The 14,799-nt window shown below is 41.3% G+C and overlaps 3 protein-coding genes across 3 annotated transcripts; all 3 read right to left on the bottom strand.

The window, feature by feature from the left end:
• Positions 1 to 6,975: 6,975 nt before the first annotated feature.
• ONS95_013377 (uncharacterized protein) lies at positions 6,976 to 7,964 on the bottom strand (the record flags this gene model as incomplete). The annotated part of the gene is made up of 2 exons (XM_058507022.1): positions 6,976 to 7,132; positions 7,183 to 7,964. 2 exons carry the CDS (start codon positions 7,962 to 7,964, stop codon positions 6,976 to 6,978), a joined length of 939 nt encoding a protein of 312 aa, XP_058357753.1.
• A 1,812-nt stretch (positions 7,965 to 9,776) lies between these two features.
• Positions 9,777 to 11,881, bottom strand: ONS95_013376 (uncharacterized protein; the record flags this gene model as incomplete). The annotated part of the gene is made up of 5 exons (XM_058507021.1): positions 9,777 to 10,324; positions 10,374 to 10,694; positions 10,748 to 11,257; positions 11,304 to 11,590; positions 11,643 to 11,881. The coding sequence occupies 5 exons, from the start codon at positions 11,879 to 11,881 to the stop codon at positions 9,777 to 9,779; spliced, it is 1,905 nt and encodes a 634-aa protein (XP_058357752.1).
• A 1,772-nt stretch (positions 11,882 to 13,653) lies between these two features.
• On the bottom strand, positions 13,654 to 14,652 carry ONS95_013375 (uncharacterized protein). Its single transcript, XM_058507020.1, has 3 exons — positions 14,523 to 14,652; positions 13,917 to 14,466; positions 13,654 to 13,867 (listed from the first exon to the last, which is right to left on the bottom strand). Exons 1-3 carry the CDS (start codon positions 14,624 to 14,626, stop codon positions 13,802 to 13,804), a joined length of 720 nt encoding a protein of 239 aa, XP_058357751.1. The 5' UTR covers positions 14,627 to 14,652; the 3' UTR covers positions 13,654 to 13,801.
• Positions 14,653 to 14,799: the final 147 nt, after the last annotated feature.

The following is a 14,799-nucleotide window of genomic DNA, read 5'->3' as shown; positions in this document are numbered from 1 at the left end:
TAAACAGAGTTATTATAACCTGATAGAAATAAATAGGGCTAAGAGAGGAGGTAAGGGCTAAGCTAAGAAGTAGAAACAATAAGAGAAAGGCTTATACTACACTTATAGTAAGGCTAGTTACCTCGCTAGGGACTACTCTTAGAATAAGAACAAAGGGAAAGCTCCTCCTAAAGATAAACGATAATTCACTTTAGCTAAACGAAAGACTAAGCGCTACGAAGTAGTAGTACTTAAATAAGTTAGCAAGGATAACAGTTAGGAGAAAGTCCTAACTGAATCCCTCGAAAACTAGCGAATTAGTAATATAGAATCCCTAGATACCTAATAAGAAAGCCAAGTAACTAATAATTACTAGGCAGACTAGCTACTTAGTATTAACGAAAATTAGGCCCTCTGCTCTTATAACAGAGAATAATAAATCTAGATACACGTAGGAGATAAGCTAGACCTAGCGGAAAAGCGAAGAACTTATAATACCCTAGAGCAAGGCCTTAGTTATATTATTATCTACTAAGACACCGAGATTATTATATTCTAAGAGAATACTGAGTATACAGACTAATAATCTAAAAGATATATAGCTAGCCTTATAGAAGAACTCGAGCCTCGGGAATATAGCTAGCTAGATAACTATTTAGAAGTTAAAGATATATAGGTTATAACTGTAATAGCTAGCGGAAAACAGTATTAGAAGTAAAGATAGTAAGTATAGGAACCCCTCCGATTCTAAAGGATAAGAGAGGAACTTATATAGAGCTAGGTTAACCTTAAGGAGGATATCTTATATACCTTTATCAGTTATAACTAAGGCTTAAGGAAGTGAATAGACAAGATAATAAGAGAAATCGTTAAGGAATAAAGGGATTTACTTATAAAACCGTAGGAGTACCCTGATTACCTTGATTACCCTGAACTCGCTACTACCGGAGAGATGGACTAACTAGTAGTCTAAGTAGAGCTAAATAGGAATATAGCTAAGGCCTTAATCGACTTAGGAGCTATAAGAAGGTTTATTTACTTACAACTAGTAGAATAACTGAATATACTTATTATATATAACCTACGCCCTTATAGACTTACTCTATTAGATAGGAAAAACGTAAGGGTTAACAAGTGAGTATAAGATAAAACAGCGAGTATTGAAATAAAGATACCTGATAATCACACGGAGTACTTATTATTCGACGTTGTCCTAGTTAGATAACACGATATTATCCTCGGAACTATATAGATAAATAGCTATAACCCTAGTATTAACTAGAAAGTAAGAACGCTTACTTTTAATAGATATAACTATTACTGCAGTTAACTATCCGGCGAAAGGAAGGCTAGCGCTGCCTCCTTAAGGATAACGCTGATTAACTCTACACGAAAGAGTCCGATTCCTAGCTAAAAGGAATCTAAAGGTTATCTTAGATAGAAGGATAATATACGGGAATAGCTGCCCGTACCTTATAAGAAGTACATAAAGATGTTCGAGGATCTATAGGATATAAGAGTATTACTTAAATATTAACCCTAGGACTACGAGATTAACTTTAAAGAAGGGTTTATACTTATTATAAAAAAGCTTCACTACTATAATTATACTACTATAAGGACACTTAAGGAATAGTAGGAATAAGGAGTAAAGAAAGGATAGATTCGGAAGTCTAAATCACTATACATGGTTAATATATTAGTCGCTAAGAAAGTAAGGGATCCTAAGGGAAGACCTTATAGCGACTATTATATAATTAATAATAAGATAATAAGGGATATATATCCTTTACCTAATACTTAGTACCTACGGGATAGGCTAGCTAGAGTAATAGTATACACTAAATTAGACTAATATAACACGTTTAATTTGATCCGAATTAAAAAAGGGCACGAATAGAAGATAGCTTTTATCCTACCCTCAGGCTTATAAGAACACACGGTAATACTATTCGGACTTACGAATATACCAGCTATATACTAAAGGCAGAATAATGAAATTCTAAAGGACTTTATCAGAAAATTCGTAATATACTACCTAAATAATATCCTAGTCTACTCGAGAACTATCGAGGAACACTAAGGACATATCCTACAAGTTATAAAAGCCCTATATAAGATAGATTCTAGACTAAAACTATTAAAGTATGAATTCTCAGTTAAGCAAGTCACTTTCCTAGGATATATTATAAACCTAGGATAGATAAGTATTAACCTAGAAAAGGTCAGAGCGATAAAAGAGTAGGAGTTACCTAAGAACGTTAAGAATATATAATCCTAACTAGGATTTACTAATTTTTATCAATAGTTCATTTGAAACTACTCTAAAATCGCTAAACCGCTTACTAACTTAACTAGGAAGAGTGTCTCTTTCACCTGGACTAGCTAGTACGAGGAAGCCTTCTAACGAATTAAGAAGGAATTCACTAAGGAACTAATCCTTTATAGTTTCAACAAGGAAAGGGAAAGTATAATCGAAACCGACGCTTCGGATACTTACACTAGTATAGCTTACTTATAGTAAGATAAGGAAGGCCGACTACACCTAGTCGCTTACTATTCCGAAAAAATATCCTTAGCTGAATAAAATTATAATATATACAAGAAGGAGCTTATAGCTATCGTTAAAATATATAAATATTAGAAGATCTATCTATAAGGAGCTAAGTATCTAATTATTATCTACACCGATTATATAAATCTTCGAACTTTTATAACTACTAAGGTCTTAGATAATTAATAGTTAGCTAGGTAGGCCGAGGAACTTACCTCTTTTAATCTTATAATTAAGTATATATAAGAAAAAGATAACGCTAGAGCCGACGCCCTAAGTAGGCTACTAAGGTACAAAGGAGATAAGATCTATAATAAAACCGCCTTACTTAAGGAATTAGATAATAGGGACTTAGTCCCCTATATTCGAGAAGTAGCGGCCTTAGAACTTAAGGGACCCTAGGTAGAAACACTAAAGAAAGCTCAGGAGCTCAAAAGGTCTCTCCTAAAGACTAATAACTATACTACAATTAAGAAAAGATATATGCAAGTAAATAGGAAGCTATAGCTCCCGCCTAGCCTAACTAAGGAATATATTCAGGAATAACATAGACTACTCACACACGGATATCAAGGGGTACGAAAAATATACCTAAGGATTTCGCGATACTACTAGGGCGAGGGACTTCGCGTAGTAGTCAAGGAGGTAGTTAGAAATTGTGATACTTATATTAGGAATAAGCTAACTAAGCACGCACCTTATAAGCAGATAATCATAGTACCTATACTACTATAACCTTAGAAATCGATATTATAGGATTTTATTAGACTATTACCTATATCCAAAGACCCGGCTATAGGAGTTAGCTATAATATAATACTAGTTATTATAGAGAGACTTACTAAATATATGAACCTAGTACTAGTCAAATTAATACTTATAGCCGAGGACCTAGCGCAGGTATACCTTAAAGAAGTAGTCTTTAAGCGTGAAGTACTAGAAGAAATAGTATCTGATTAGGATAAGCTGTTTATATCTAAATTCTAGAAGGTATTAACGAGTTTCCTTAGAACTAAACGAAAACTCTTAATAGTATTTCACTCTTAGATAAATAGAGGAAATGAACAGATGAATCAAGTCGTTAAAGTATACTTATAATACTATATTAACTACTAATAAGATAACTAGGTAAGACTACTGCCACTTATAGAGTTCGCCTATAATAGCTCGACCACGGAAATAACTAATATAATACTATTCTTTACTAACTATAGTTACGAACCTATCGTATATAGAGAATCTAACCTAACAGTTAAGGATAATAATACGGCTCGTATCTAGGTCTAGAAGATTCAGGACTTATATAAGGAATTATCCTAGGAACTCTAATTCGTAGTAGAAAAAAATATATACTACTATAACAAAACACGTAGCTAGGAGCTAACGCTATAGAAAGGGGATAGGGTTTATCTTTTATAGAAAAATATTAACACGCAGTAGCTAAGCGATAAATTAGATCATAAGAAATTAGGACTATTTAAGATTAAGTAAGTCAAAGGACCTTTGAATTACGAACTCTAACTACTGAATATAATAAAGAAGGTATTCCTAGTATTCTATATATCCTTATTAGAAAAAGCACTACTAAGCGTATTACTAGCCCTAAAAACAATCGCAGAACCTATTAATCCGCTTAAAGAATACGAAGTAGAGGAACTACTAGATTATTAGTATAAGTATAGTATTATTAAATACCTAGTGAAATAGAAGGATTACCTATAATCCGAGAATACTTAGGAACCTAGGTTAAACCTTTACTACCTAAAGCTACTTACTAGTTTCTATTAACGAAACCCAGGTCTACTTAGAGCAGGTCCTTAAGGTTAAAAGGAAGGCCGACTATCAGGTCGTAGGGGGGGTTAATATCGCCGGAACTAGGACGTTCCGCGCCTACTAACTTAGTACTTTTCTATACTTCCTCTGCCTTCCGCTTCTCCTTAGCTTCCTTTTCTAACGCTTCGAGAGCGTTAAGCTCTTCTATTAAATTCAGCCCGGTAGTAATTATCTTCTGCCGCCTTTTATAGAGGAAATATTTCTATTTCTTTAAATAAAGGATTTTCGCTATCACTTTCTCTTCCTTAGTATCTAACTTCTTAATCTGGGAGTTAAGGGACTCCTAATCTAACGCTATTAGTATACAGTTTATAGTACGTATATTATATATCTTATTTAGATAGGTATATCAACTATACTAAATTAGTTTGAAATCGCAGGGCGATATATAATCTTTATAATTCGTATTTTCATATCTAGTATAGGGTGCTATAATTTTTCTACTTAATTTAATCTATCGCCTAAGCGTAATATAATCAACTCTTTTAGTTAAGCGTTTAGGTGATATAATAAAAGAAGAAGACAGCTATAAGCAGTTGTCGATATTTCCTTAGGTATACTTAAGCGTGAGGATACACTAGGCTAGAAGGGGGATAGTATCATGAACTAGGCTTAGTCTTGATATAAGTCACGGGTTAGCACTATAATACTAATGGTACTACTAAGTGGATAGCACTAGTCGGTATTTAGTACTAAAGGGTTAATAGTACTATTAAGAGAATAGCACTAATAAGAGAATAGTACGAATTAGCAAGTAGTACTATACTCTACGCTTATTATTATAATAATAGTTATATTAATTATAGTAGATATAGGTCATATAATATGCTAGCTTACTAGACGGGCTTACGGGCTTACACGCCCTGTAAGACATCTTATATAACTTGTATAAGAAGTCGGAAGTTCTATATAACAAGTAGGTAGTTTCCTAGATAGTAGAGCTTTATACTTAAATTAAATAGCAAGTTTATACCTAGTTTACTACTACTTGTAACGTCTTAATTTCTATTAAGAATCGAGCGTCTTATTACCTTACTTTATAGCTGATACTAACTGACGAGTCTGTACTCACGACACCGACTGAGTTAGAAACGTTATATACTCTTACTACTATAGAAAATTATAAGAGCTAGGAAAATTTATATATATATATAATAGTATAGTAAAATAAGCTAAAGAGATAGAAGGAGCTAATACTATACTACTATTTTATATAATACCTTTATTACTATATTAATACTTTAGGGAATAAATTAAAACTAAATAAAGTATAAAGTAAGTATATAATAACTTATCCTCTGAAGTTTATATAAGAGGTAAGTATATACTTAAGATATAATAAAAGATACTACTAAAAGTACACTAAGTAAGTTATTAAGTGATTTAGCTTTAGTTAAATATTATATAAGAATAATAATATAAAAAGACTTTAAACTTTCAGAAATAATAGAATAATATATAAATATTAATTTATAATACTAAAATAGCCTTACGCCTATATAAATATAGGATAATTTACCTTAGTAAGCGCTAGTAGGTAATATACAGCTAATTTTAGAGGTTTAGTAAGGTAAAAATTCGTTCCGGGCTAAACCTCTCTTAACTAATACTATACTACCTCCAGAAGCTTTTATCCAGCTTCCAAGCTTTGCATTGTCCCACATCAATATAATTTCGATTTCGAACTCGCTTTTTCAAAATCTCCTTGGCATTTGATCAGTAAACATGCTTCCAACGGACCCCAGATTCTTCACCTCAAACTGGACAATCACTCTGCCCACCCACCCCCACCTTCGCTTCGCACGCGCACACCCCGGAACCCACGACGCCTGGCTCGCCGTCGCATCTCATCCCTCCAACAACCAACCCCCCGGATGGCCCTGCCAAGACCTGGTCTGGACCCCTGAACGCAAGGCCAGGGACAAATTTCGATTCCTCGAGAAGTAGAGCGAGTTCCAAGCAAAGCGTAATGGATTCGATGTCCTGGTGCTGGACGCTGCTGATGGGAGAATCCTCCTTAATGGACAGGGTCATGAAGTTCGGCCGTTGCAGGGGAATATTGGGATTGAGTTGATGGCTGAGGCGCAGGGGAAAGGGGTAGGGAAGGCACTGTTTGCGCTGTTGCTGAGGTTGAGTAATGAGTTGGATGTAGACGGCTTGAGGGTTTCTGCAGGGACTATGAAGAGTAATGGGCCGATGATAGCGTTGGCGAAGGGCTTTGGGTTGATGGAGACGGAGGAGATTGTGGAAGTTCCTGGGAGAGGAGTTGTGGCTGAGATTTGTTGGAATGATATTGAGAAGGAGAAATGGATGGATCTGGATTGGGCGGTTGAATTTTAGTGACTTGGTACTGCCTTGAACTGTGAGACGAGATGTGCGGATTTGGGATAATGAATATTTATATCGGTAAAATGGTATCATTGTTTCATCTATGTGTGTTCGAATATTCCATACGCCTTCGCCACCATCATTATCGTCAACCAAATCATCCTCCCCAAGTCCAATTACACCGGCTGATGACCATATTAACTCCTAACCTTCCAGTATGGTATGACCCAGTTTTGATATCATTTCTCCTGTCAATGAGCATCCAGATCCTTGTAGATCGTCTACATGGCCGAACGAACATTCTTCTCTTGTTGGCGCATGACCTCGCTGTCGCTCCCTGCCTCAAGCGAAGCAGTTTTCGCCACGAGGCTTTGCTTTTGCGGGAAGCAGTATCCGGGATGGAAAACAGTCAGAACAAGAACAGCGACGAGAATCATACTACATATCATCAGTACTGGCTGAGTAGCAAGCGTTGAGGTATGACTTACACTCCCTCCATGATGATGAAGGAGATCTCATCCCGCATAATTGGATTCGCCCATCCTCCAACCATCTCAGCGATTCTGTATACACATCTGAAGAACACGGTCAAGAAAGCAATGACGACAGCCGACACGAAACCCTTGAACTTCTTCTGTGCGAGAAGGGCCTTTGCCTCCGGGTCGACCGCCTCCCATGCAAAGCGTGTCCGTACGACGTAGTCGATAACGAGAGATGCGAAGGCGATGAGGGTAGCGACTTGCAAGACGATACCAGCAATCATCAAATTGGTTCCGAGGTCGCGGAGGTCGGCATCATCGCCTGCACTACCAGCCATGCCACCACCAATGGCTTGAAGCAACAATGAGAAGAAGTCGCATGTGATGAAGATCCATGTGTACCAACGTGCTTGGATACGGGAGCGCTCTTGGCCGAAAGCGAGGACGAGGTGCTTGAGAGTGAGGTAGATTCCCGCGGCCACGAAAGCAGGCGCGAAGATCAAGCAGGAGATTTGCATCGTGAATCCTGTATCGTCGTATGGGTTTGGGTGCATCATTATTCTTCCTCCGTACCCGATTGCTTCACCGATGCAGCCCATTGCAATGGCGATACTGTAGAAATATGTTCGCTTTTTGAAGCCAAGGCCGAGTTGGGCGATTGCGACAAGTGCGAAGATGCCCACGAAAAATGCACTGACACCGAGATTTGGCCTGTAGCCATAAATGGTATCCTCGACAGAACATTCTGGACCGACATCTGTGCAGTCTTGGGCGACTCTGTGTTGCGTCATCTTGCGATTGTTTATGTGAAGAGGGCAGACGAAGGTTGTTTTTTCTGGCGTGGGGTAATGATATGTGGTTGAAAGTGCCGTATGAGGACAGTGAAGAGGCTCTGAGGGTGGAGAAATAAAGATCCGACTTGATGTTCTGTAATCAAAGCCTCAGACAGAAGAGAGAAATCGTTCCTTTATGTCCTCGATACAACAACAATCAACCGAACCCCTAACTGCCAAGCAAATTAAGCGAGTGCGAGGGAGTCAATGTCTACGCGTCATACCGAACCGCTAAGGTTGAAAACACTCCGGCCTGATCTGCACCTAGATGGGACAGCCACGATGGTCGGATTCGCTAATGCTTTTTCTGAGGCACTGAGAGTTGGGATAGACTGGGAGGAGGCCAAGAGTTATATGTACCGGATTCGGTGAGTTTCAGTCATTGTTCGGTTGTGGATCCTACGGAGGACCATATTTCGGCTTCAGCGTATTTTAGGTACCTTATGTATATTGCCTACATTCTCCTCGCTGCATCCTCCCTCCATTATTCCATAATTGATTTTTACACGCAAGTAAATAATTCAACACTAATATTCCGAGAGATCGATATTTAACAAGAATTCTGCGAGTGTAGAATCCATAACTCGTGAATGCCATCGTAACGCCGTAATACACTCCCGCATTCCTCAAAGTCATATCCACCAGGGTTTTCTACGTAAGGCCGTAAATGAGGCTCTTGGCGGGGAACAGATCTGACGTGAAACTCTGTTTTAATATTTGACAGGTTGGTATTGGATCCTGCCTGATATCGTGGACAGCGATCCCGCGATCTCGTTGGAGGAGTTGCGGGATTGCAAAGGATGACCCGTGTGCCCAGGCTCACCCGCAGCCGTGCACGAGATTCATTGTCAGCAGCGCCGTAAAGGCAGTGAACCATACAGAACACCTAGCTTACCTATTCTGGTGCTCAGGACGCACTCGCTTGAGTGGTTAAATATGAGCCCCCAAATGTGCCTCATGCTGCGCCGGCGTTTGACGAAACCTGCCCAGGTGCCCTCGGAGCATTTCGGCCGTATGGTCACCACCCTTACTGACCATATTAAATTCTGACCATTTAGACATCAACGTGAAAGATGGTGCTTATGATGCCAAGTAAAATCTGATATCGAGCGTCAGCAAGCGAAACAATCAATTAGGGTTAATTGGGTCAACAACGCGGACTGGAAAAGGCTTCACGACGAGACTTGCCTTGCAACAGACGCTGCTCTCGTGTGCCATATGATGTCCAATCGTTGGATCAGACGAGCATGCACGGTCCGATGTGACACGCGGCGAAGGGGACTCGACGTAGCGTTTGAGCGTCATCCAGGCGACGGTGAAAATGGATACGACGACGAAAAGCACTCCATCACGTGGATTAATATGTCACATGTCTTGAATCACTTTCTGGTAGTCCACTCGGGAATATCCATCATCTTGATTCACTACATAATCTGAACAGCATCTGAAGTGTTATAGCTTTTTAACTTGATTATTCACGGTGACTGCCTAGAGTTACTATGTGCAGCACTGCGTCACGTGCCGTATCCATACCAGTATCCAGAAATACTTCTTCCGTGTCTATACTTGCTTATGCTTCTCTGGCATTTAGAATAAACATAATCTTATTCCGGAACATTCAACAATCATTGTTGGATTGACAGCGTGATGCGTCTCCATGTTTGTGTTGCAGTCTCACTTATTCGGTGTAGCGAGGGTAATATCTTATGTCCAAGTTTCTCTTCCATACGGATTTGGTGGTAATATCAAAATTCGCCTTCTACGTTCATCTCAAAGCTCCTCAATATGGCCCAACATCCATTGAACATGACGATAAGTTGATCGTGGTTGAAACTGCGGCTGCATATGTCCACTCAGGAAAGTCTCAGCCCACATCACCCCTCTTTCATAATGCTGGATACCCATCGTTCCCTGAGGATCTTCGGTCCCGAACTCGTATCCGTTATCAACAAACACTTGTTGGTACTGTAAATCTGGCAGCGTGATGACGATTGGCTTCTCAGGCTTGGACTCGAAACCCAGCTTCCCTCCCCAAGTCATGTTTTGGATGGCTAGCAGCGTGCCATCCGTGATGATCACAAGATCTAGCTGTGCGTTGGAGATCAAAACCCTGTTTGTGGCTTCAATTACCTGTGGAAGGACCTTTTGGATTGGATCGGCTGAGGTGTCATCGCCATCGACGAATACTGGTCCAGAACACTCTGCCCACTCGACGTCCATCGGGGCATGCATAGCTTTCTTGACATCATCGCGATCGAAGTACAGTGGAGTAAGCCCTGGATATGAATAAGCCAAGTTTGTAGGGAAGCCAAGTGGGTCTGTGAAATTAAGTTAGCAAGTTTATTTCAATCATCACATCAAGCGTACCTGATGGAATTGGACACTGGGTGTTGATCTCGTATGAGTTAAAACACGGATTTATCTTGAAGGCAGCCATGCTTGCACGTCCATTGATATCGCATTCGTTTGTCGTATCCGGCGCTACAGGCTGAACACCAGCCGCAGGATACGTCAAATATTTCTCTCGGTATTCTGCATAACCACAAGATTGATCAAGCTCTTTAAGCTGAGCCATGTAGCTTTCGTTCAAGCCAATGATATTGTTCCACTTCTCGATGTAAGGGTAAGCGACGGCTTCTTGTTGCAGGTAAACATAGGGTCCAATGGTGGGGTCATAGATCAATGCTCCTGCTAATCATCAGTTCTTGCAAGCAGCGAACAACATTATGAACACCACTCACCGCTGACATCGAAGTGATCCGTGTCGTTACGATTCAACATTTCTGCTGAGATGTAAGAGACGTATCTCCCGGCATAACTCTCACCAGTGACATAAATCTTGAACTTCGAGATCCCGAAAATCTTCTGGAAGTTCAAAAAGAAATCGGCAAAGTCTGTGGCAATATCCTCCTCGCTGGTGGCGGTAACATTACCAATGGAGAAGCCAGTTCCAACAGGCTGCTCGACCCACAAAACATTGGTCAAATTCACCCATGAATATGGATTGTAAACAGGCTCATACATTCCCCAACTCCAGATGAATCTACCATTTTCTTGAAAGAAACCTTCAAGTGAGCTGCAGCCTGGTCCGCCGTTGAGCCAGATCGTGACCTCGTCAACTGGCGCACCGTCGGTGGGTTGAAATACGAAGAACAGTGCTCGAGATGGATCATTCATGTCGATTGGAATGAGACCTGAATACATTTCTCCAATGTCGTAGTTTACTTCTGGAAGCGAAGTGACTTGAAATGCTGCATGCTGTTAGTGAGAAAACTGTGTAGAAGGGATCTAGCATACGTTTAGTATCTGCGTTCAAGAATTGGAACTTCTCTTCCCCTGGGCAAGGAGTGGGCTCCGGAACAAAGCAACTGCATGCTGACGAAACTTTGGATGCGACAGCAGAGGCTTGTGTGGCAGCAGTAGAAGGACCAACGCAGTTTGCAGCCCAAGCTGCAGTACCCGTGGGCGAGAAGGAGGAAGTCGGCGACGCCGTCCATGAGCTACAGAACGACTCCAGATTATCTAGGCTTGCGGTGAATTGTTTGTTGAAAGCATTGACACAGTTGTTTCCTCCACAGCTAGGTCTATGATATCGTTCAGTACATTGAGACTTTTGAGTATTGGGAATAAACTCACGGAGCTGTTGGATTTGGTGGAAGAGGGGTAGTGCATACTGATGCCGTCTCTGCGGCTCTCTTCACGACTGGCTGGCGCTTGGGTTTTGATTTGGCTTCCTCGACAGCTCTTTGATTGATAACACGAGGATCATAGCCTCGTGCTTTTGCGACTGCACTCAACCTATCTGCAGAGATAGTTGAGAGAAGAGCAAACACGAGTAGGAACGTCAAGGCAGCGGTGAAGAGGAATCTTGGCATCTTGAAAAGACAGCACGTTACCCGCTAAGCACGCGGTATTACTAGATGCAGTAGCTTACCAACAATCAATTCTCTTGAGGGCACAGAAGGATATATACTTGTCTCCATACCCCGCTCAGTTCCAAGAGTTTGAACGGTGAGAAGACACACTGTCGTCACTGAGCAGCTCATCTTCTAGCGACCTTCCAGAAATGCAAAGAGGCTTGCAGGAAACCATTGGAAGCCACACGGATATCTGTACCGTAGATCATATCTCAGTGTTTTCTTGCCAAAACATCTCCTTGCTGTACCCCACTTGATCTGAAGAGGAAGGAGGTTTACCCCGGCCTTATCGCTAAGCGAGGACTGCCCCTGTCAGATTGTCAGGGACAAATGGGATGATGCTTCGCCGTTGAGAAGCTTTCTTGGACGATAGCTTATTCAAGGTTCTCAACCGCGTGGATGTCATAAAAGCGGAACTGAGTAATACTTCAGCGATTGGTGAGAGCACCCTCTGAGACCGCGTTGCGCCTAGTTTAGCCTGGAACTGCATGGTTGAATATCTGTTGGTAACGACTGATAACGTAGAAACCCGGAAAGCGGAGAAAGATAAGAAAAGAACAGGAAACTTTCCACACAGTTCGACATCCTAGATATGCTTCATCTTGGAGATGATAAAAGTGGATCTGTTCCCGACGTAGCCAACTTTTGCCAAGACATTCGGCTAAGCAGGTAGGCATTGAAGTAAACAAAGCAAAAGGTAATAATTTCAAACCCCAATGTACTTGGTATATCCTCTACTAACATATCATACCTCCGACTATGTTCAGGCAGATGGTATATTCAAAATCGTTTTTGAGTGAATGCAGCGAAAACAGCCAAATGAGAAGCACTTTGTACCTTGAAGTCTTAACACGTTTCCGTAACAAGGGAGATATATTTTGTAAGTATCCAGAGATTTTTGTCTATGAATGGTTTGTAAAGGCAAAGGTTCTTTCAGGTAGATAATCTGTTGCGAAAGTGGAAGGATTTTGCCAATCAAGTCACCTGATCCACACCCTTGTTCAACTCCCTTCTGGCACGCACCCAAGCACTGTCATGATCTTCTCATCCCACAAGTAAAAAACGAAAGACAAGTTAATCTCTCCTATTAAGAAAATTGTATATAACACCATTTTATCAAATGATTTATCCAACTTACCAGGCAGAAAATACCATTTAGATTATGACTCCATCATCGGCCTAAGAGGGGAGACAGCACCACTATCTTCGCACATCAACGCAGTCTTTATTTTATCGCAAAGACTCTCACGGATGACTGTCGGGATCAGGGTGTATATATATCACGAGATACTGTCAATCACATGCCCAGGTTCTGGTTTCGCCCCTTTCTTAGGTCTCTTCGAGGATCTTGCTGGAAGATTTACAAATACAGCCAATCCCATCGCATCCTGACCGTCAATAACAGACGGCCTGAGTGTCGCCGAGATACAACCTTGCAGCACGTTCCGGTTCCAGTTGGGAATAGTGTTGGTGATATGTAGTCCTCTCCCCCGCATTCAGTCCTCCCACTCTAATTCAGCCTCAATTGATCACCGAGCAGGGGCTAGACCCAAAACTTTATCTGAGGCAAATGCGACCGGAGGTCCACGTCATTTGGGCCATGAATCATAGTGACCTACCATATATTCCAAGCGAGGTGAGAAATAGCGGTGATGAAAGAAGTGACCCCACTAGAATATGCAGGGCTCAGACTTGAAAACGATCACTCACGCCTCCATTCCGAGTAGATACTAGATACGAAGTGTACTGGTTGAAGTAAATATATACAGATTCAAATGTCAGGTCTTTCATCTCCCCTATGCATCTTATTTCGTTCATCACCATTTCTTCTTGAACTTCTCTACAACGAAGATATGCTTTCCCAGTGAGCACGTCGATCTAGCCAGTCCAGACAGCTGGACCAGGGCAGGTGTAGTTGGTAGCTTTGGTCATATAAGTGTCGACCTGTCATTACGTCAGTTGAATATCGCAAGTATTATAGCATAAGACTAACCAGAACACCAGGATCATTGGCGGCAGCGTAGCCGGGAATGGTGGTCAAGAAGCTCGACGCTGGGGATGCAGTTCCGGTGCCAGTGACTTTGAGTTGGGCACATTCTGGGTAGAATTGCGGTGAATTTGCTTGGTGGAGAGCCAAAAGCTCATGTCGGATAAGATAATTGCCTGGTGTAAGACTCTTGGGAATGGTGACGGTGTAAGCCAATTTGGAAAAGACAATGTTCGTTCCCCAGCTGGTGCCACTGATAGGAGGAGCAGTCAAGCCTGTCTGGTCAATTTTGAACCAGCCCTTCCCTTTTCCATCACAAGCACTGAACTCGCCTGCACACTTGTACATCCAGACCATGACAGGTCCTTGCTGATGTGTCCACTGTGCCCATTTTGCTGTGATGGCTGTTCCAGCTGCAATTTCTGCGGAGAGCGCTGCGGAAGTGCCGCCGTTGCAGAGCATGTTTGGGCTTGTCACTGACAGGATCGGGTTGTATCCATCTGTCCACTGGCGTTGGATGGTTGGTGGGGAGGATGCTGGGCTGTATCCTTGGTATCTAAAGAACAGAAATCAGCAAGTTTACAAGCGTTAGTCTAAGAAGGAGCATAATACCCTGGGTAAACAGTGCTCCCAATCTGATAACTGGTGACAGCCCCATGAGCAGAAGCTTGAGCAACCAGAAGGGAAGCTACAGGAAATAAGGCGGAGAGTAACATCTTGAACAGTGATATGCCGAAGAAAGGAAGGAGTAAAAATGATATGAAGAAGAATCACATTTCCAATGGCACTTGGCAGGTATTTATCTGTGGGCGTACAAAACCTCTTCACTAGAATTCAAGCTTACCCCACAATCAGTCATGCGCCATAGAATAATTTATCTCGATAACCC

This window comes from Cadophora gregata (genome assembly GCF_030347475.1).
Source record: "Cadophora gregata isolate MNR1 chromosome Unknown scaffold_7, whole genome shotgun sequence".
Classification (NCBI taxonomy): domain Eukaryota; kingdom Fungi; phylum Ascomycota; class Leotiomycetes; order Helotiales; family Ploettnerulaceae; genus Cadophora; species Cadophora gregata.
Note: the sequence above shows the minus strand (reverse complement) of the source record. Positions and strands in the feature narration are given on the sequence as shown.

Bases quoted from the DNA above. Each gene is read 5' to 3' on its own strand.
- ONS95_013375 (XM_058507020.1), bottom strand. From the start codon at position 14,626: ATGTTACTCTCCGCCTTATTTCCTGTAGCTTCCCTTCTGGTTGCTCAA. The intron at 14,467-14,522 runs GTATTATGCTCC...TCTGTTCTTTAG, and splicing joins GGGAGCACTGTTTACCCAGG to ATACCAAGGATACAGCCCAG. The intron at 13,868-13,916 runs GTTAGTCTTATG...ACGTAATGACAG, and splicing joins CCAATGATCCTGGTGTTCTG to GTCGACACTTATATGACCAA.